The sequence below is a fragment of the Pseudorca crassidens genome, chromosome 6, assembly GCF_039906515.1.
Source record: "Pseudorca crassidens isolate mPseCra1 chromosome 6, mPseCra1.hap1, whole genome shotgun sequence".
Classification (NCBI taxonomy): Eukaryota; Metazoa; Chordata; class Mammalia; order Artiodactyla; family Delphinidae; genus Pseudorca; species Pseudorca crassidens.
Window position 1 is genome coordinate 93,705,052 of NC_090301.1, and position 23,865 is coordinate 93,728,916.

The 23,865-nt window shown below is 37.3% G+C and overlaps 1 protein-coding gene across 8 annotated transcripts in view; it reads left to right on the plus strand.

Moving 5' to 3' along the window:
- ZRANB3 (zinc finger RANBP2-type containing 3) overlaps positions 1-23,865 on the plus strand; it is a 286,433-nt gene that overhangs the window by 163,416 nt on the left and 99,152 nt on the right. For all 8 annotated transcript variants that reach the window (XM_067742088.1, XM_067742089.1, XM_067742087.1 and 5 more), the window contains 2 exons: positions 20,219-20,390; positions 21,723-21,839. In XM_067742088.1, the coding sequence (XP_067598189.1) occupies positions 20,219-20,390; positions 21,723-21,839 (289 nt within the window). The remainder of the gene's footprint in view (positions 1-20,218; positions 20,391-21,722; positions 21,840-23,865) is intronic.

The window sequence follows — 23,865 nt, forward strand, 5'->3', positions numbered from 1 at the left end:
ATATGTTAGGCACAATGCTAGGTGCTAAGAATGCAAAGATTAATAAGATATGGTCCTTGCCATTAAGGAGCTTACACTCTGGGTATTCATGATTCTAATCTCAGATTTTCATGGTGTTTCTAAGTTACATTAAAATTTTGAGTTATTTTGTGACATAATATATTTTCATAGATCCAGGGAGATTTTTAACTTGCTCCCAAATTTATCTAAATAGCCAGAAAAACAGTTCTTGGACTCATATGTTTATCTCTGTAATTCCAGAAGTACTTTATTTAGGTGAGTAGTTTGCCTCAGTTTATTCACCTGTTTTTGGTCCTGACCACAATTACTTTGATGATTCAAATACATCTTTTTTTTTAAATGGGTGCAAAGTAGTATCTCATTGTGATTTTTAAAAAATATTTATTTATTGGGGCTTCCCTGGTGGTGCAGTGGTTAAGAATCCGCCTGCCAATGCAGAGGATACGGGTTCGAGCCCCAGTCCGGGAAGATCCCGTGTGCCGTGGAGCAACTAAGCCCGTGTGCCACAACTACTAAGCCTGTGCTCTAGAGCCTGTGTGCCACAACTACTGAGCCCACATGCCACGGCTACTGAAGCCCGTGCACCTAGAGGCTGTGCTCCACAGCAAGAGAAGCCACTGCAATGAGAAGCCCACGCACTACAACGAAGAGTAGCCCCTGCTCGCCACAAATAAAAGAAAGCCTGAGCACAGCAACAAGGACCCAATGCAGCCAAAAATAAAATTAATTAATTAATTTAAAAAATTTATTTATGTATTTTGGCTGCGCCAGGTCTTAGTTGCGGCATGTGGGATCTTTTTTAGTTGAGGCATGTAGGCTTCTTAGTTGCGGCACACAGGCTTCATAGTTGTGGCATGTGGGCTTCTTAGTTGTGGCATGCAAACTGTTAGTTGCGGCATGAATGCGTAATCTAGTTCCCTGACCAGGGATTGAACCTGGGCCCCCTGCATTGGGAGTACGGAGTCTTACCCACTGGACCACCGGGGAAGTCCCTCAAATACATCTTAAGATTTGGTTTGCTTAAGAAACACAAAACATTACTTCCATCTATGTGAATTTCTTCTACACATTTGAACTCCTTTTCACTGAATTGATTCCTAGTGCTTCAGAATCTGCTATTTTACAGAGCTCAAAGAGCTTTACTAACAGGAGATGAACACACTCTTGAGAAGCCATCTGTCCCATGCACGTGGCTCAGCTGCATCTGAATTCCTATACTCTCTTAAACCAATACAGCAGCCTCTTTTTTCTTCCTGCAGTTTCAAGTTTAGAGCACTCGATTGTCCAGTTATACTGGTAAACATGTAAGGTCTTCTGAGCAGCATATTTTATCTCAGGACACTGGGCTTTCTAAAATTCTTGATCTCTACAGTTAGTTCCCTAAATGTTAAACATTTCCAAAACCAACTGTCTGACTGCATTGAAGAAATAAATTCTTCATGTTTCTTCCGGCATTTTCCATATCTTTCATTCCATCAACTGACTATAGTTAGGGTGAAAAAAAATCACAATTTGTTGATTCCTCTTTTCCACAGCTTGATTACATTGTAATGTACAGTCTGCTCTTTTCATGGTGATACCTTTCTTGAGTTTCAGAGCATCCTAATATTTCAGGATTTGGGGAACAAGTTTATGTTTTATTTATCTAGACTGTTGCTCTTTATCAATTCTATTTGTAAGTTCTCTTAGTGTTTTCACTCTGAATAATTCCAATTTTTCATTCTATTTTCCTATAATAGAACTTCCCTACTTCATTTTCTCCCTCTGGCATTTTTTTTTTTTTTTTTTTTTGCGGTACGCAGGCCTCTCACTGTTGTGGCCTCTCCAGTTGCGGCGCTCAGGCTCCGGACACGCAGGCTCAGCGGCCATGGCTCAAGGGCCCAGCCGCTCCGCGGCACGTGGGATCTTCCCAGACCGGGGCACAAACCCGTGTCCCCTGCATTGGCAGGCGGACTCTCAACCACTGCGCCACCAAGGAAGCCCGCCCTCTGGCATATTTACATTAAATTATTCCCATTTCTAAACATTTTCTAGTCTGTGGTATTCTTCTTGGGTGATAGAACCAGAACTACACACTGGATTACATATATGGTTTATCATTATTTAATATGAGAATGGAATATTCTAAATTTCTCCAATTTCTATCATTTGTCAAATTGTTTAGTTGTTAAACACTCAAATATTGTAGTGGGAAAACAAAATGCTACAGCCACCTTTAGAAAAAAAGTTTGGCTGTTTCTTATAAAGTTAGATATGTATAAACTATAAAACATTAAGGAAAAAATGAAAGATTTAAATAAGTGAAGTGGAATACTGTGTTCATGGACTGGAAGACTCAATGTTTTTGAAATGACCTTTTTTCTCAAATTGTTGTATAGATTCAATGCAATAATAATCAGATTACCAGTAGAATTTTCACTATACCATGCATTCTGCCTCCCGCCATGACTATGATGCCAGCCCAACTGCCTCTACTTCATCTCCTTTTGTTTCTCTTATTTTGTTTTCTCCCTTTGTTTCTCTGTCACTCCCTTTTACAACCTTAGTCCTTCCCTTAATTAACTAATAGTTGGAATTCTCCTGTACTGTGTCTGCTAAGCCCATTTTACAAGAATAGAGCATTGTTTTCTAGATATTGAATGAGAGGAATTGACTGAGTGGAATCCAGCTTTCCTCAGAATGTCCTTAGTCTGGTGACATAGGTCTTGATTTGCTTTTATGGTCCAGTTTATTCAGAATTAAGGTGTCATGAGGGTAAGCTCTGGGAGGAAGGGATTTTCTCATTAACGTCTCATGAGTTATTTCTTGGGAGATACAGAGTCTTTTGTTTGTGCAGCACCTTCTTGGATCATGTGGAAAAAAGAGATATGGTGAACTGAAGATTGTATGTTAAATCTTACTTTCTGCTTGTCCTGAGGTATAGCTTACTGCCAGATTCTGTTGAATTTCTTTCTTTCTGCTGTTTTTTTCTAGGCCTTTGTTAATTCTTTTTAGGATCAGTCATCCAAGTCAAGGTTGATAATGTGAGGTTGGCTTAACACCTTCAGGGCCAGATTCCAGGGTCAGGTAGGGAAGCATGGATTCTCAAGGGCTCAAACGAAGCTCTGGGCCTCTAGACTCTTTGACATTAATTTTCTTCCCGGGTCCTCCTTAGTCTTGTCAGAAATTCCAGTTTTGTCCTAAGTGTTCAGGAACAGCCAGATGGAAGAGATGCACAGGACAAGGTATGGGGAAAGGTTGTGGAGCTACCATGCCCTCTCTAGGTGCTCCACTCTCCCTGAAATCTCCATGTGTTCACCAACCTGGAAGCCTGGTAGTCAATTGATTTTTGGCAAAGATGCAAGGCAGTCCTATGGAGAAAGTTGTCTTTCAACAAATGTTTCTGGAACAATTAGATATACAAATGCAAAAAAAAAAAAAAAAGAAAGAAGGAAAAGCAGTAGCAGCAGCTCAGTTCATTTCTCACACCTTATGTAAAATTTAACTAAAAATGGGTTTTAGAGGATTCTGGAAAGTGGTGCGGTAGGAAACATCAGGAATCTGTCTCCCCACCTAGACAATAATTGCACTGGCAGAGTCTGTCTGATGTCAGTATTTTGAAAATCTGGAGTATATTGAAGACTTGCAACTTCCAGGGGAAGACTTAGATAATAAACTGTGGTTAATTTCAGTCAATTCCAACTCTTGACACAGTAAACAGCTACCCATCGCCCACCTCCAGCCTCGTGGCAGACAGCTATATACGTGTTCCTGGAGCAACTTGCACACAGCTTGTGGGAGCCAGGCTGGGCAAATAGACCCCTGTTCTCCAAATTATCAAAGATCTGTACTCTGATCACTGATTGCTGCTTCTGATCACGGAAGTGCAGATGAAGTGGGAGCATCCATTGTTGTTTCACCTTTCCCTATTATTGCAAGCCCTTTCCCCTCCAGATTATGTCACTTCCAGGTAATTTAAGAGGCTAGTGCCATTTATCTCCTCACTTCACTTTTCTGTTTTTCCCCTTTTGGGGGCCAGACATTAGGACATTCAAAAATAACTATATACATGGGTAACATTTGAAAGGGACCACATATGCCCAGGAAAAGGCACAGGCTCAGAAAAGAACTGAAAAGACCTTAAGTTTATACCTCAGGCGGATCCTTAGCACAGAGACAGTCTACAAAAATTTAAAAAAAGAAAAAAGAAAAATGAAAAACAAAACCACAATAAGCAATAACAACAACAACAAAAAAACAGTAGAACATGGGGAAGGGGAGAATCTGGTTTATAGAGTTACCATGTTATTAGATTCAAATGTCCAAATTTCAACAAAAATATCACAAGGCATACAAAGGAAAAGGAAAGTATGGCCCATTCATAGGAAAAAAATAAAATAGAAACTGCCCCGGAAAAGACCTGATGGCAGATCTCCTAGACAAAGACTAAAACAACTGTTTCAAAGATTCTCAAAGGAACTAAAGGAAGATGTGGAGAAAGTCCAGAAAATGATGAATGAACAAAATGGAAATATTAATAAAGAGATAGAAAACCTAAAAAAGAATCCTAAAAAGAAATTCTGTATCTGAAAAGTAAAATAACTGAAAGGAAAATTTTCCTAGAGGAATTCAAAGGCACATTTGAGCAAGCAGAATTAAGAATCAGAGAACTTGAAGATAGGACAATGGAAATTTTCAAGTCTGAGGAACAGAAAGAAAAAAGAATGAAGAAAAGTGAACAGAACCTAAGGGATCTGTGTGAACCATGAAACAGAGCAGCAGGTGGATTGTAGTGTCCCAAGAGAAGAGAGAAAAAAGGGGCTGAGAATATTTGAAGAAATAAGGACTAAAAACTTCCCAAATTGGATGAAAGATATGATTATAAACATCCAAGAAGCACAACAAACCCCAGAATAAGATAAACTGAAGGTGGCCCATATCCAGATACATTATAATCCAGCTTTCTAAAGACAAAGACAAAGAGAATCTTGATAGCAAGAGCAAAGCAACTTGCCACATAGAAGCGATCCTTAAAATGATTATCAGCTGATGTTTTATCAGAAACTTTGGAGGCCAGAAGGCAGTGAGCTCATATTACCATATGATTCAGCAATTTCACTTCCGGGTATATACCCAAAAGAATTAAAAGCAAGGTCTTGAAGAGATATTTGTACCCTTGTTCATAGCAGTGTAACTCACAATAAGTTAAACATGGAAGCAAACCAAGTGTCCATCAACGGACGAATAGAGTAGCAAAATGTGGTTTATACATCCAGTGGAATTTTCAGTCTTAAAAAAGAAGGAAATTCCGACATGTGCCACAACATGAATGAACCCTGGACATTATGTTAAGTGCAATAAACCAGTCTCCAACAGACAAATACTGTATGATTCCACTTATATGATGTACTTAGAGTAGTCAAAATCATAGAGACAGAAAGTAGAATGGTGGTTGCCCTGGGTTGCGGGTCAGAGGGAATGAGGAGTTACTATTTAATGTGCATAGAGTTTTGGTTTTACAAGATGAAAAGAGTTGTGGAGATGACCTGTGGTGATGGTTGTATAGCATTATGTATTTATTTAATACCATTGAACTGTTTACTTAGTAATGGTCAAGATGGTAAATTTTATATTATGTGTATTTACCATAATTTAAAAATTGAAAAAATCAATTAAAAATGGATTGTAAACTAAAATATAAAACCTAAAACTATAAAACTCAAAGAAAATAAAGGAAAAACACATTGTGACCTGGGGTTAGGCAAACATTTTTTTCTATAGGACACAAAAAACATGAACTGTGAAAGATAAAAGTGATGAATTTTACTTCATAAATATTGAAAAGGTCTCTTCCAAAGATACTGGTAAGAGAATGAATGGACAAGCCACAGATGAGTAGAAAATATTTGTGGGAATTTCCTGATGGTCCAGTGGTTAGGACTCTGTGCTTCCACTGCAGGGGGCATGGGTTCCATCCCTCGTTGGGGAAGTAAGATCTCACATGCCCCTCAATGTGCCAAAAAAAAAAAAAAAAGGTACACACACACACACACATATTTGTAAAGCACATATTTGATAAAGGAATATATATATTCATATACGTCTGTAAAATATAAATTTTAAAATATAAAAAGGAATTTATAAAAGAATATATCAAATAATATATCAAATCTCTCAAAACTCCATTATAAAAGAAAGAAAAAATTTTTTAATGGTTGAAAGAGAGGCCTCACCAATAAAATAAGGTGAGGTCAAATAAGCACTTGAAAAGATGCTCAACATCGTTCGTCATTAGAGAAGTGCTAGTTAAAACCACAGTAAATACCAGTACACATGCATTAGTACAGGTAAAATTTTTACAGACTGACAATACCAAATGATGGTAATGTATGATGCTGAACAACTGAAATTCACATACATTGCTGATGGGAATGCAAAATGGCATAGGAACTTTGGGAAAAAGTATGCCAATTTCTTATAAAGTTAAGCATACACTTAACATACAACCCAGCGATCCCATTTTGGATATTTAGTCAAGATAAATGAAAACATATGTTCTTTCAAAAATATGTATGCAAATGTTTACAGCAGTTTTATTTATAGTCACTTAAAACTTGAAACAATCCAGATGTCCTTCAACTGGTGAATGTACAAACAAATGATAAAATATCCATGCAGTGGAATATATTACTCACAATAAGAAGGAATGAACTACTAATACACTCAATAACATAGGTGAATTTCAAATGCAGTATGCAAAGTGAAAGAAATCAGATTTAAAAGGCTGCATACTGTATGATTCTATTTATGTACCATTCTGAAACGTGCAAAACTGTAGGAGCAGAAAACAGATCAGTGTTTCCCAGGAGCTGGGAGTAGAAGAAAGGGATTGCTGCAAAAGTACACAAGGGAACTTAACTTCTAAAAAAGAAGTCAGAGGGTAATTTCCAAGGTCCAAAGTTAACTCTGTGTGTGCGCGCGTGTGTGTGTTCATGAACACAGATAAGCATGCATGTTCTTTGCCATAAACTTCCAATTTCATCATCATAAGCTAATATCAAGTGCCTATGTAGAAATGCCTCTTTTTAATTATACATGGTCAAAAAGACAGATACAAAAAAGTTTATGTTTATTGTTTAGAAAAGGAGAAACGAGTTTTTACTTACTTTGTAAATCTGAATGAGAAAATGGCTATATTAATTCCAAAAAAGTTTTAAAGGTTCATGTTTCATAACTTCTTTAGAGACATTTGAAATTTTGTTGTTGTTGTTGTTAATTTTAGGTTGTTAGGAATTACATTTTCTTTATGTTTAAATGTTTAATTATACCCTAAGGCATACTGCTGCTGCTTGGTCTTTAAAAAATATTTTTTTCTTATTCGTTTACACCTTTCCTCTTTCATCTATACACCTTCTTTGCCATTGTACTTACAGACTTGTTTTATAATTTTCTTTCCTTCCCATAAAACTAATGAACCTTAAACTTCAGAGTCACTCACTTACATATAGGCCCATTTCAAGGCTCTGGGAAGGACCTCGGCAATTTTCACAATTTTGTGTCCTGTCAAATTTATAGATGTAGGCTACTTTAATCTCAATAGATTGAAAGATCTTTTTTCAGTCCATCATTTATATATATATATTTTTATATATATGTATGTATATATACACACACATGTATATATATATTTGTGTGGTGGTGTTGGGTGTCAGCGAGCATTTTCTGGATCAGGCTAAGAGGAAACTCTATTGGGGGTACACTTAGTTTGAGTTTATGTGGTTCTCCGTAATTTCCATTTTTAGGTATTTTTAGGTGATAGCTAGCCATCCCAATGTAGGAATGGCTTCCAGGAACACGCACAGTGCAAGGATGGCAGTTGTACTGCAGTGTGAGCTTGTCCTCTGGCACTCACGCTGGAAGGATATAAGTAATGGAAGACAAGCAAGGTTGAAAGGTGCAGAGCCAGAGGATTAATCTGTAAATAATTCCAATTCTTACAGCTCATATATAGCAGAAACTTGATGGAAGTTTTTTCAAATTTGACAATTCCAAAAAATTTTACACAACATGGTAATGATAAGTTATGAACCTGAAAGAAACTTTTAAAAATTATTAATAGAAAATAAAATTTGGTCATCGATGCTTGAGTAAAGTCTGAATTATCCTATTTCTTTAAAGAATATATTACAGAGGCAATCAAAGGGTAAGCAGTGGAAAATGTGGGAAAAGCATTATAGATGTGTGTCCAGTTAACTAATAAAAATGTGTTCTTTCCCTGGATTTGGAAACAAGTGTAGGTGTTTATAAATATTTTTTTTAAAATAAGTTTATTTATTTTTATTTTTGGCTGCATTGGGTCTTTGTTGCTGTGCACAGGCTTTCTCTTGTTGCGGCGAGTGGGAGCTACTCTTCGTTGTGGTGTGCGGGCTTCTCATTGCAGTAGCTTCTCTTGTCATGGAGCACGGGCTCTAGGCCTGTGGGCTTCAATAGTTGTGTCACACGGGCTCAGTTGTTGTGGCTCGCGGGCTCAGTAGTTGTGGCTTGCGGGCTTAGCTGCTCCGCGGCATGTGGGATCTTCCCAGACCAGGACTCGAACCCGTGTCCCCTGCATTGGCAGGTGGATTCTTAACCACTGAGCCACCAGGGAAGCCCCTATAAATTTTTTAAATTGTGAAATTTGTTGTGATTTTTTTCTGAATTGAATTTTTTTAATTACAAAAGCATTATTTGCTTATTATAAACAGGTAGACAAAGTACAGGCGTACTTCATTTTATTGTGCTTCTCAGATACTGTATTTTTTCATAAATTGAAGGTTCTGGCAACCCTGCATCTAAGCAAGTGTATCAGCACCATTTTTCCAGTGGTGTTTGCTCACTTCATGTCTCTATGTCACACTTGGGTAATTCTCATAATATTTCACATGTTTTCATTATTATTATAGCTGTTACGGTGTCTGTGATCAGTAATCTTTGATGTTATTATTGCGAAAATATGACTCACTGAAGCTGAGTATTTTTTAGCAATAAAATATTTTTATTAGGGTATGTACTTTTCTTTTAGACGTAATGCTGTTGTGCACTTAAGAGACTACAGTATACTTTTATATACAACTTTTGTATGCAACTTGTATATAACTTTTTTTTTTTTTTTTTTTTTTTTTTTATGGTACGCGGGTCTCTCACTGCTGCGGCCCCTCCTGCTGCGGAGCACAGGCTCCGGACGCGCAGGCTCAGCGGCCATGACTCACGGGCCCAGCCGCTCCGCGGCATGTGGGATCCTCCCAGACCGGGTCGCGAGCCCGTGTCCCCTGCATCGGCAGGCGGACTCTCAACCACTGCGCCACCAGGGAAGCCCTGTATATAACTTTTATATACACTGCGAAACCAAAAACTTTGTGTGACTAGCTTTATTGTGATATTCACTTTATTGTGGTGGTCTGGAACTGAACCCACAGTATCTCTGAAGTATGCCTCTAAAAACAAAATGGGAGTTAAAAAAAAAGTTTTTATGTCAACCCTTTTAATCCCCACCACCATTACCCCCAAGATTAGCAATGTTATATTTTGCTGCATATTCTTCCAGCGCTGTTTCCATTATTATACAGACATACACATGTACACACACATATACATAATCTTTCGTATCAAACATATTACTCTACAACTTCTGTTTTTCATTTATTGTATTCCTTTGACATTTTTCTTACTCCATACATATAATCAACTGCTTCTTAATCAATAGTTGCTTAATAGTCCGTGTTTGGCATGACCTACATTTTATTCAACCATTCCCCCAAAATAGTGGACTTTCACATTTTACGCATTTTATAAACTAAAGATCAGGAAAGAAATGGCTAAGACCTAAAGTCAAGAATGTTTCCTAGTCCCAGAATCTCCTGCTTTTGTACACCATACTCCCCAACACACACACACACACACACACACACAAATTTGTTCTTTTTACTTCATTAAAAAAAAGCCTCATAGACCTCTGAAAATTCCTTGGCCTTAGGCACTTAAAAGCTCTCCAGCCCAAGATCTCAAGCAGTCTGACATCAGCGCAGGCACCCTTAGCTCAGAAGATCTGTTGCCCTAGTGGGCTTTGGGGAGGGAATCCTGGAAATGTGCAGGGTAGAAACTGAAATATGCAACACCCCCTTTTTTAAATTAATAAACTTTATTTTTTAGGAGCAGTTGTAGGTTCTCAGCAAAATTGACTAGAAAGTGCAAGGAGTTCCCATATACCCCCTCTTCTCACAAATGCACAACCTCCCACACTATTGAAATTCTGCAACACAATGCACATTTGTACTATCATTGAACTCCATTGACACATCATTATCACCCTATGTCCACAGTTTACATTAGGGGTCACTCTTGGTATTAAACATTCTATGGGTTTTGACAAAGGTGCAGTGGCATGTATCCACCTTTGTTAGAATAGTTTCACTGCCCTAAAGATTCTCTGTGTTCCACCTAATCATCTCTCCCTCCCCTGTAAGCCCTAGCAAGCATTTATCTTTTTAGTGTCTCCATAGTGCCTTTTCAAGAATGTTATTTGGTTGGAATCATATAGTGTTGCCTTTTCATATTAACTTCTTTCACTTAGTTATATACATTTAAGTTTCTTCCACATTTTTTCATGACTTGATAGTTCTACCATTTTGCATTCCCGCCAGCAATAAATGAGATTTCCTATCGCTTCACGTCCTTGTCAGCATTTGGTGTCGTCAGTGTTTTGGATTTTAGCCATTCTAATAGAGGTATAGTGGTATCTCATTGTTTTAATTTGCAATTCCCTAATTACTTATGATGTTGTAAATCATTTCATATGCTTACTTGAAATCTGTGTATCTTTCTTGGTGAGATGTCTGTTCAGGTCTTTTGCCATTTTTTAAAAAAAAATAACTTTATTTATTTATTTTTGGCTGCGTTGGGTCTTCGTTGCTGTACACAGGCTTTCTCTAGTTGCGGGAGGGGGGCTACTCTTCGTTGTGGTTCGCGGGCTTCTCGTTGGCGGAGCATGGGCTCTAGGTGCACAGACTTCAGTAGTGGCAGCACGTGGGCTCAGTAGTTGCGGTGCACAGCCTCCACGGTGCAGGCTTAGTAGTTGTGGCTCATGGGCTTAGTTGCTCTGCGGCATGTGGAATCTTCCCGGACCAGGGTTTGAACCCGTGTCCCCTGCATTGGCAGGCAGATTCTCAACCACTGCGCCACCAGGGAAGTCCTGCCATTTTAAAATTGGGTTACTTGTTTTCTTATTCTTGGGTTTTAAGAGTTCTTTGCATATTTTGGATAATAGTCCTTCATTAGTGTGTCTTCTGCAAATATTTTTCTCAGTCTGGAGTTTATCTTTCCATTCTCTTCACATTGTCTTTCAAAGAGCAAAAGTTTTAATTTTAATGAAGTCCATCCAGCTTATCAATTATTTCTTTTATACATCATGCCTTTGGTATTGTATCTAAAAAGTCATCACTATACCATGGTCTAGCAACACTATACTACTTCATGAATAGTGCAAGTATCTTATATTAACAAAATAATCCTCATTCTTCCCTCTAGTACCTTGTATCATTGCTGTCACTCATTTCAGTTATACGTAAGCATATAGAGAGAGAGATAATGGAATACACTGTTGCTATTATTATTTTGAGCAAACTGTGATCTGTTAGATCAATTAAAAATAAGAAAAATAAAAGTTTTTATTTTACTTTCACTCATTCATTCTCCAATTCTCTTGCCTTCTTTATGTAGATCTGATATTCTGACTTACATCATTTTTCTCTTTCTAAAGATCTTCATTTATTTATTTATTTTCTCTTCACAGGGACTTTTATTTTTCTCACTTGGTTCTTTTTTTTTTTTAACATCTTTATTGGAGTACAGTTGCTCTACAATGGTGTTAGTTTCTGCTGTATAACAAAGTAAATCAGCTACACATATACATATATCCCCATTCGTCCTCCCTCTTGCGTCTCCCTCTCACCCTCCCTATCCCACCCCTCCAGGTGGTCACAAAGCACTGAGCTGATCTCCCTGTGCCATGTGGCTGCTTCCCACTAGCTATCTATTTTACATTTGGTAGTGTATATATGTCCATGGCACTGTCTCACTTTGTCCCAGTGAAGATCTTCATTTAATATTTCTTGCAAAGCAGGTCTTAGGAACAAATCCCCTCAATTTTTGTTTGTGTGAGAAAGTCTTTGTTTCACCTTGACTTCTGATGGATAATTTTGCAGGGTACAGAATTCTAGGGTGGTGGGGTTTTCTCTGAACACTTTAAATATTTTACTCTACTCTCTTCTTGCTTTCGTTTCAGAGGAGAAGTTATATATAATTCTTATTTTTGCTCCCATATATGTAAGGTGTTTCATTTTTTTTTCCCTGACTTCTTTCAGTGTTTTTTCCCTTATTTTTGATTTTCTGAAGTTTGAATGTGGTATGCCTGGGTGTAGTTTTTTGGGTGTTTATCCTGCTTGATATTCTCTGAGCTTTCTGGATTTGTGGTTTGGTATCTGACTTTAACTAGGGGAAATTTTCAGTCATTATTATTTCACTCATAACTTTCATGATTATGAGTCTGGGGCTGACAATTGAGAGAGTATGAGATAATAGGAAGAACTAATTTCCGGTATTTAGTGATGTTTTATGACTATCATCTAATCTCATAAAACTGATAAAGCATGAGAGAATCCTGGTTTAGTATTGTATTTCCAAGCTGAATTTTTAAGAACACTTAAAAACCATAACAGGGACTTCCCTGCTGGTCCAGTGGGTAAGACTCCATGCTCCCAGTGCAGGGGTCCTGGGTTCAATCCCTGGTCAGGGAACTAGATCCCACATGTATACCGCAACTAAGAGTTTGCATGCAGCAACTAAGAGTCTGCATGCCACAGCTAAGAACTCTGCATGCTGCAACTAAGAAGTCCACATGCTGCTACTAAAAAAGATCCTGGGGACTTCCCTGGTGGTCCAGTGGCAAAGAGTCCACCTGACAGTGGAGGGGATGCAGGTTTGATCCCTGGTCGGGGAACTACAATCCCACATGCCATGTGGTAAGTAGGCCCACACAGCACAACTAGAGCCCACGTGCTGCAAACTACAGAGCCCATGTGCTCTGGAACCTGTGCACCACAACTACAGAGGCCACGTGCCCTGGAGCCTGCCTGCCACAGCTAGAGAAGAGAAAACCCACATGCCACAACCAGAGAGAAGCCCACGCACTGCAACAAAGAGCCTGTATGCCACAACTAAGACCCGACACAGCCAAAAATAAATTAAATAAATAATAAATCTTTAAAAAAAAAAAATCCTGCATACTGCAATGAAGACCTAGTGCAGCCAAAATAAATAAATAAATAAACAAACAAATAAATAAATCTTAAAAATAAAGTAAGAGTTTATGGTATTGGAAGAGGGAAACATCATTGCTCATATTTTTCTTGAAAGTTTTTAAGGAAGGGAATAATATAATTTGCATTTTAGAAACTAAACTTAGGGTTGTGTGAGAGCAATTAGAAGGTAGGAGATGGAGTAATTCATAACTACCAACTTGCCTTGGTGTACACCTATCCAGGTAAAGAGAATTTGACTGTATGAGGAGTTCTGTTTAATACCTTTTTTTAGCTTATGAGCTATTTCTTCACGTTTTATTTGTGGTAAGAGTCACTATTCCACCATCTTTGTAGCTGTGTTGTATTGCATGTCATGTTACATTTACCTTCATAATACTTACAGTTTTCTAATTTAAGGCATTTAAGATCTTGTGTATTCATCTTCCTCAAATGTTGTGGGGGTTTTGTTTGTTCATTTACTTTACTTGGTCTTTATTGCTCCTTATGAGCTTTTATTTATTTACTTTGTGTTAAAGATTGACATGCACAAATATTAAATAACTTTTTTTTCTCAGAACTTAGTCTTACATATATAGTACATAATAGGTGTAAGTGACCATAATAAGAGCAGGGAAGTAGTAGTATTGTAGAGCAGTGTTTCTCAACCCTGTTGACCTTAATGCCCACGTTTTGTAATAAATATTGTGTAATGCTCCCCTAATACTGAAACAAAATACATAGATATAATAATCTATGTCTACTGGTAATTTTTTAAAAAACTAATACAACCCAGCATAACACAGGGGAAAAATAAAAATTATGCAAACTAAAATAATATGTACTTTTGAATGTAAATAGGAGCTTTTCCATTTGTAATTTTCTTGTTTCTAGTTGTGGTCTTTTCCACCTAGAGAAGTTCCTTTAGCATTTGTTGCAAAGCTGGTCTGGTCGTGCTAAATTCTCTTAGCTTTTGCTTGTCTATAAATCTTTTGATTTTGTATTTTCTTGATTCGTGCCTCTATTCTTTTTCTGAGATGTTGTATCATCTGTACTATCATTGCTCTGAATTCTTTTTCAGGTAGATTGACTCTCTCCACTTCACTTAGTTGTTGTTCTGGGGTTTTGTCTTGTTCCTTCATCTGGGACATACTCCTCTGCTGTCTCATTTTGTCTAACTTATTGTGATTGTGGTTTCCTTTCCTCTGGCTGCAGGGCTATAGTTCTTCTTGCTTCTGCTATCTGCCCCCTCATGAATGAGGCTGTGTAAGAGGCTTTGCAGGCTTCAGCGGGGAGGGACTGGTACCTGCCCACTGGTGGGTGGAGCTGGTTCTTGTCCCTCTGGTGGGCAGAGCCATGTCAGGGGGTGTGTTTATTGGGAAGCTGTGTGCTTAGAAGACTTTAAACAGCCTGTCTGCTGACGGGTGGGGCTGTGTTCCCACCCTGTTGGTTGTTTGGCCTGAGGCGTCCCAGCACTGGAGCCTGCAGACTGTTGGCTGAGGCCAGGTCTTGGTGAGAAAATGGTGGCCTCCAGAAGGGTTCACACCAATGAGTACTTCTCAGAACTACTGCCACCCGTGTCCTTGTTGCTGCAGTGAGCCACAGCTGCTCCCCACCTTCGCAGGAGACCTTCCAATACTAGCAAATAAGTCTGGCCCAGTCTCTTACGAGGTCACTGATTTTTTTCCCCTGGGTCCTGGTACGCACGAGACCCTGTGTGTGCTCTCCAAGACTAAAGTTTCTGTTTCCCCCAGTCCTGTGGAATTCCTGCAGTCAAACCCCAGTGACCTTCAAAGCCAGATTCTCTGGCTGGGGAGCTTGACGTGGGGCTCAGAACTTTCACTCCTGTAGGAGAATTTCTGTGGTATAATTACGTTCCAGCTTGTGGGTTGCCCACCTGGCATGTATGGGATTTGATTTTATCACAGTTGTGCCCCTCCTATGTCTCATTGTGGCTTCTTCTTTGTCTTTGGATGTGGGCTATCTTTTTGGGTAGGTTCCAATGTTTTTTTGTCAATGGTTGTTCAGCAGTTAGTTGTGATTTTGGTGTTTCTTTAAGAAGAGGTGAGCTCACATCCTTCTACTCCACCATCTTGTCTGTATAATCATTAGATAGGAATGACTACACTGGAAGTCAGTTTTAAAAAGAGTGAAATAAGTATATTTATATACTGGCTTTTATTGAATCTAAGACAGCCTTGATTGTAATATGAACTATTATTTTACATACCATTGGGGGAAGAACTGCTACAATTAAACTAATAGATCTCTGTGAATTTCAGAGATATTAAAGGGGGGAATCTGAATCATAAAATTGATGAAAGTTGATGTCTGTATGGAATCATTATAAACACTTGCTCTACAAACACAAGCTAATATAGCTGTGTGTGTTTGCAAGGCAGCTACCTCAGTGTCACTGTTGCCAGTGACATGATTTTCCAAAGTGGCAAACAACTTTGGGTTAATTTTCTAATAAAGCAAAGTACAATATCCTTTTGCGTTAACAGCATTTATGGTTCCTAGAAAATCCATTTTATATTAACACTGTACCAAAAATACTTTGTCCTTACCACCCTGATTCTTGATTCTTACTGCCTTCTCTTAAACATAAAACAGCAGCTTCATGGCTTTAACCCTGCTCTCATCTTTACATTTTTGTTCTGTTTCTGGACTACAGAGGCATTTACCTTGTCTTTATCCCCAAATGTGGATTTTTGTTTTCTCTTTATATTTTACCTATCCTGAGTTTGAAGCAAAGAGGATAAATCAAAGCCTGAACTTACTGACCCTATTTCCTTGGAAGTCTTTTTATTTGAAGTTTAAAAACTATTGCATGTGTCACTTTGATTTTTTAAAAATTCATTAAGAATATAGTTCTAAAATAAAAACCAGCAGCTAAATGCCATAGGCAGCCATCTATACAAAAGTAAGTTTGAGTGGCTACAATAAAAGTAGATGGTGAATAGCTCCTGTTAGGGAAAGACTGGTCACCTTTCTTTATTCACAGTGTGCATCATTCTTCCCAACATAAAGTAACAACCTGCTATAAGGTCCCACTTCTAATGTTATTTAACACAACAAGTTAAATAACATTAGGACTTAACATCTGAAATAAATGGTAACTTAAGCAAACAAAATTATAAATAGAAACAAATGAAAAGACAGCCCACAGAATAGGAGAAATTGTTTGTAAATCATACATTTTATACAGAACTTGTATCTAGATATATTAAGAATTCGTACAACTCAGTATGACAACCGAATTCAGAAATGGGTAAAGTATTTGAATAGGCATTTCTCCAGCAAAGACATACAAATGGGCAGTGAGCACATGAAAAAAAAATGCTTGACATCATTAGTCATCAGAGAAATAGAAATCGAAACCTCAGTGAGATAGCACTTCATACCCACTAGCATGGCTAACCTCAGTGAGATACCACTTCATACCCACTAGCATGGCTAAACTCAAAAAGTCACATAACAAGTGTTGATGAAGATGTGGAGAAATTGGAATCCTTGAACACTGCTGGTTGGAATGTAAACTGGTCTAGCTACTTTGGAAAACAGTCTAGCACTTCCTCAAATGATTAAACGTAGAATTGCCATGCAAGCCAGCCATTCAACTCCTAGGTATATACCCAAGAGAAATGAAAGTATATGTCCACAAAAAAACTTGTACATGAATTTTGATAGCAGCATTGTTTATAAAAGCCCAAAGTTGGAAACAGCCCAAATGTCTATCAACAGATAAATGAATAAACAAAATGTGGTATATCCATACAATGGAATATTATTTGCTACAACATGGATGAATCTTGAAAATATTATGCTAAGTAATAGAAGCTAGTCACAAAAGACTATACAGTGCTGTATGATTCCATATATATGAAAATTCAGAATAGGAAAATCTTTAGAGACAGAAAATAGATTAGTGGTTGCTTAGGGCTGGGTAGACAGGACAGCGGTTAAGGGAGGGATAGCTAAAGGATACGAGGTTCCTTCTTTTTCTTTTTTTTTCTTAATAAATTTATTTGTTTTATGTATTTATTTTTGGCTGCATTGGGGCTTCGTTGCTACGTGCAGGCTTTCTCTAGTTGCGGCAAGGGGGAGGGCTACTCTTCATTGTGGTGCGCAGGCTTCTCATTGCAGTGGCTTCTCGTTGCGGAGCACGGGCTCTAGGCCCACGGGCTTCAGTAGTTGTGGCTCACGGGCTCTGGAGTGCAAGCTCAGTAGTTGTGGCGCATGGGCTTAGTTGCTCCGCGGCATGTGGGATCTTCCCGGACCAGGGCTTGAACCCGTGTCCCCTGCATTGGCAGGCGGATTCTTAACCACTGCGCCACCAGGGAAGCCCGAGGTTCCTTCTTGAGATGATGAAAATGTTCTAAAATTTACTGTGATGGTGGTAGTTGCACATATCTGTGAGTATACTAGAAACCGTTATTGAATTGTACACTTTAAGTGGGTAAATTGTATGGAATTATGAATTATATCTTCGTAAAGCTGTTTTTAAGAAAGAATAGGATATTCCAAAAAGTATGTATAATTTACATCAAATTTAAGGGGAAGAGACCAGGTCTTTACAGGTGGCATCTCTTAGCCCTCCCTCCCCTTCTCATTTGCCTTTTGCACCCCAAACTTGAGTCTGGGGGCTCAGAAGCTAACACTCTTTAAAGTCAATACCACCTCAAGGGGTCTGACTCCAGCTAAAAGAGAAGTGAGGATTAGGGAGGGTGGATGAAAGGATTTCTCTAAACCATCATTTACACCAAGCATAGGGCTTGCAATCAACCAGTGACAAAGCACCCAGGAGGCAACTGGCTACAAAAGCTTCTCTCAATAGGGTGGTTTCTCCTGGAGGGGTGAAGAAACCTCATTGTTACAGGCCTGGTACTGGTAGTGTGTGGCATCTGAAATTAGATTGCTCCGACTTCAAAACAGACCTGTGCATGTGGTGCTCAACTATTTTGTGCTCTGCAGGAGGCAAGTGAGGCCTATGTGGTTAGCCTGTGTGACAACACCTGTGTGCTTTCTATACCAAAGTGGAATAATTGTGCCAAAAGACCTTCACTTAGCATGTTGTACACTTGCCCAATGTTTTGCAAAGGTGGAGAATGTGCTTAAGGATTCATTTTAATGGCAACAAAAAAAGACCCAACATCTTTTTCTCATTTTCTGTAGTCCTAAACATTAGATTTTTTTCCTGTTTAGTTTATTTTTCCAGTTTTATTAAGATATAATTGACAAAAATTAGATTTTTTTCTTTTTTTTTTCACCGTGAGGTCAAAATGTACTTAAGTATCTTGATTGTGAATGGAAAAATAGGTGACAGAATCGGTTATTGACAAGTATTTTTCCATTTTCATTAGTGTATAAAGTTTTAATATAAATATGGAGACATAAAGCATTAAAAAGTCAAAATATTTCAATAAACAAGTTTCAGTAATTCAATTTATAACAATTATAACTAAACCTATTAAATTTTTTACAATGCCAGCCCTTAGTTTTTTAAAACAAGTACATTTCTTATTGATGACAACTAAGTGGTGTCTGTCATTTTATCATACAGTAGTTCCATCCATTCACTATACTTTTCTAATCAATTCTACATGCAAATACATGATTTTAATGTTTTTGGTACTATTCCTGTATGTTTGCTATCAAAATACATTAAACTAAAAAAAAACAATGTCAGCCAAGTTCCAGGTTTCTCAAAATGACACTGTTAGCATTATATAACACCAAATCCCACTAAAATGAATAGTTATTTAATTTTTAATATTAGTAATTATAATACAACCTAACAGGAATTTTTCCTTTGTTAATTATTCTCTAGTAGCTATTTTTAGTAGTATTGGCCCCTGGAAGATGATTGGGAATTTTGTGGATTTGTGTGGGGTTGTCACAGTGATTCAGGGATGCCATTAGGCCAGCTGTCCTGATGCCTAAGTTCAATAGGTCCACTCGATTTAATACCTACCCCAGTGCTTGGTGCTTCCAACTCCTGGTCTTCTCAGAGATCTAGAGGATAAGTTCCCTATTGCAAACATTTTAAGTTGTAGCTTACTTTCTTTTGTCGGGTCAGCTACCGCTTGTCTGTCTGACTTAAACGTTTGTTGAAATCACTTATCCTCTGATGTTTTCTCTCCCATCTCTCTTCCATAGGGCATTTGTACCTTTTTTTTTTTCCTTTGCTGTCAGTCCAGTGGTTCAAAGGAAGAAGAGATCACCAAGTGATCTATCTGCTGTGCTTAACAGTTCAATGGGAGATAATACTGCCTCCTAGAATTTGTAGAAATCATTTTAGTTGGTTTTGGTTGTTACGTATACTGGCTGATGTACTTGCAGTTAGTGCTTATTTAGGGCTAGATCTGCTAAACACACTGCCACGTGTGAGGTCATCCGAAATGCCAGTGGTATTCATAGTTATCTGTTCATCCCACCCTTTTATTAACTCGGTATAAACACTATGTTTAAACACTAACATTTACTACAGCTGAGAGTAATGTGTAATCTTATTCATTACTATTTCTAAAGCTGAGCTTTTTGAAACTAATTTGCATTCAAAAATAAAAGTAAAGGGACTTCCCTGGCAGTCCAGTGGTTAAGACTTCGCCTTCCAATGCAGAGGGAGCCGGTTCAATCCCTGGTCAGGGAGCTAAGATCCCACGTGCCTCGTGGCCAAAAACACCAAAACATAAAAACAGAAGCAATATTGTAACAAACTCAATAAAGACTTTAAAAATGGTCCACATCAAAAAAAAAAATCTTAAAAAAAAAAAGAAATAAACAGCGTCATGGCTCCTTATTAAAAGGAAGAACACACTGGATAAATTGTTTTCTTACTCTAAAGTTCAGCTTTGCTACATGTGTTTTCTTTATATTAACAGATATTTTGGTAAAAGACCTCAGTGGGATTGCAGAGGGGCCTCAAATCTTAATGAACTTCATCAGCTATTAAGTGACATAATGATTAGAAGATTAAAGGCTGAAGTTTTAACCCAGCTGCCCCCTAAAATCAGACAGCGTATTCCATTTGATCTTCCAGCAGCGGCAGCCAAGGTGAGAACCCGTGTTTGACTGAGAGTCTTATTTGAAATCATTTTAAATTATACTGTGAAAGATAGCACATATTTCATTTTTCACAGAAGGAAAAGTCCACTTTCTTAAAATAGGTTTAATTAATAGAGCCATATGAATTGGCTTTGTGTCATTTCAAGAAGAGAGCGGGAAGAATTTAAATTTAGTCATCAAATAATGTGAAAAGATTTAGTATCGTAATTAAAAAATATATTTCTGCTAAATAGAGAAAAAAAGCACTTCAACTGCAACATAGACTTAGTATTAAGAATTCTAAGGGAGACGCAAGAGGGAAGAGGTATGGGGACATATGTATATGTATAACTGATTTACTTTGTTATAAAGCAGAAACTAACATACCATTGTAAAGCAATTATACTCCAATAAAGATGTTAAAAAAAGAATTCTATGTAGGGTGTGAAGGCCAATAATTATCAAGGGAAGTTCTTTTTCTTGCTGTAGGATTTTTTTTTTTTTAAGTACGAGTAGCTGTCTTCTAGGATAATTTGGATCCAGCCCTCTGTTCTTGAAATCCTGAAGCTCTGTGATCATGTTGTAAGATGTAAAGTTCAACATATTAGAAACCAGAATTGGTAATACGAGATTAGGTAATCCTTGTCTACATTTACTTTTGGGGAGTACAGTGCTTTTATAGTCTCTGAAATTTCTTCAAATCTGGATATAACTTTGTCAACAGAGACTGTTTATTGCCTTGTTTTGTCTTGAAAGCTGAGACTAAGAATTTTGTAAACATTGAGCAATATATTATTGGTAAAATAAAAACGATCTGATTTTCTGTATCCATTATTTTAACAAAAGAAAAATAAGAGTTAATGTATGACTATGTTACATTTTATTTAACTAATATTCCCCGTCTTTATGCTTATTTAAATAAATTCAATGCTTTTAGTAAAAAATGCTTTGCTACCATATATATTTTTGCTACTGTGAGTTCTTTAAGTTTTTGTTTTTACATAAAATTTTTATTTTATTTAAAAATTTTCTTAAATTTTTATTTTTACTTGACTACATGCTCCTCTGTAAGAGAAGGCTGCAGTTGTTTGATATATGATGTTAGCAAAGGGTTTGGTTTCCTCCCACATCTTTTCATTGCTTTCTGTCATTAGCGTAAACATGTGTCTGACCTACATCCACACTGATTGATGTTTTTTAAATCAACACACTGGCACCTATGAGAATTTTTCTTCATATATATATATTTCTATAAAAAAAATAAGTAGGACATGATTCATTATTGCATTAATTGCTATGTTCTTTATGCTGTATTTCTAAACATTATTTTCTCCTACATAGGAATTGAATTCCAGCTTTGAAGAGTGGGAAAAATTAATGAGAACTCCAAATTCAGGTGCCACCCAGACTGTCGTGGGGTTGTTTACTCGCATGTTTAAACAGACTGCTATTGCCAAGGTACTCATTGCTGGGCCATCATGTGTTTGTCTTGATACAAATTATTTAATGTATTTAATTTTTTTTAATTATGCAGCTTATTTGCATACTGCAACATGTCTTTGCCATTTAATTTTTAATCTCTATTATGGAAAAATTCAGACATATTCAAAGTAAACAGTAGTATAATGAACACTATTATACCTGTTCATATATCGATCCTTTTCTATATATGGGTATACTTTGATGAGGGAGTATAATATATATTACACTTTCTCATTTAAAGGACTTATATATATTCATGTTTGTTGCCAGCTTTTTCCATGGTGTTCCTACATAATTGCTACAAATAATCTTTTTTTATGTAAGTCAATCATTTTTAATTGGTATTATGTTTTTAGATCCCTACAGATAGATGTGTTCACATTCTGTTTGTCCAAAACTGCAAATTAGAGTTTCTAAATCTCAGTATGACTCTCAAGTAGACGCATCACACATTGTCTGCTGTTTTTACCGGCATGGTTGAACTTATACATACTAATGAGTGTCATCTTTCTCCAATTCTGAGATCTTTTATAACATAATTTTTTTTAATTTTATTTTTTATTTATTTTTGGCTGCGTTGGGTCTTCGTTGCTGCATGCGGGCTTTCTCTAGTTGTGGCGAGTGGGGGCTACTCTTCATTGTGGTGCACAGGCTTCTCATTGTGGTGGCCTCTCTTGTTACGGAGCATGGGCTCTAGGCGCACAGGCTTTCAGTGGTTTTGGTTCGCAGGCTCTAGAGCCCAGGCTCAGTAGGTGTGGCGCATGGGCTTAGTTGCTCCACGGCACGTGGGATCTTCCTGGACCAGGGATGGAACCCATGTTCCCTGCATTGGCAGGCGGATTCTTAGCCACTGCACCACCAGGGAAGTCCCTATAACATAATTTTTTTTTTTCTCTATAACATAATTTTTTAAAGAGAGGTTTATTGAGGTATAATTCACATACAGTGAAATTTGTCTTTTTAAAACATATTGTTTGATGAGGCTTGACAAATACATATAGTCAGTTACCACTACAATCAAGGTAGAGAATATTTGCATTACCCCCAAAAGTTTCCTCATGCACCTTTGTAGTCATTTCCATCACATCTCCCTCTAGACGTTGGTGGTCACAGATCTGCTTTCTATCACTATAGTTTTGAATTTTCCAGAATGTCACAAAAATGGAATCCTATAGTATGTAGCCTTTTGTCTGGCTTATTTCACTTAGCATAAAGCTTTTGAATATTGATCCATTAGTTTTTTCATTTATATTGCTGACTGATATTCCAATGTATGGATACATAAATATTTATATATCTATACTAATATAACAATTTTTAAAAATTCCTTTACCACATAATGGCCATTTGGCATAGTCTCAGTTTGGGCTATTGTGAATAAGCCTGTTTTAATCATTCATGTACAAGTCTTTGTATAGACGTATTTTCATTTCACTTGAGTAAATAGCTGGAACTGGGACTGCTGGGTCATATGGAAAGCATAGATTTAACTTCATAAAAAGCTGTGAAATTGTTTTTCCAAGTGCCATATTTTTGCATCCCTACTGGCAACGTGTCAGAGTTCCAGTTGTCCTATATCTTTGTTAGCACTTAGTATTGTCAGTCTGTTTAATTTTAGTTATTTTTCTCAGTATGTAGTAGTATCTCATGATTATTTTAACTTGCCTTTTCTTAATGGCTAATGATATTGAGCATATTTTCATGTGCCTTTTAGCCATTCATTTTTTTTTTTGGAAAAGTGTTCATATCAAGCCCATATTTATATTGGGTTATAAGAGCCCTTGATATATTTTGGAAACAAATTCTCTAACATTTCCAAATAATTCTTCTAAGTCTGTAGATCCCATTTCTGTTTTATTTTTTTATATATATGTAAATTTATTTATTTTATTTTATTTATTTTTGGCTGCGCTGGGTCTTTGTTGCTGTGCACAGGCTTTCTCTAGTTGCAGACAGTGGGGGGCTACTCTTTGTTGCGTTACTCAGGCTTCTCATTGTGGTG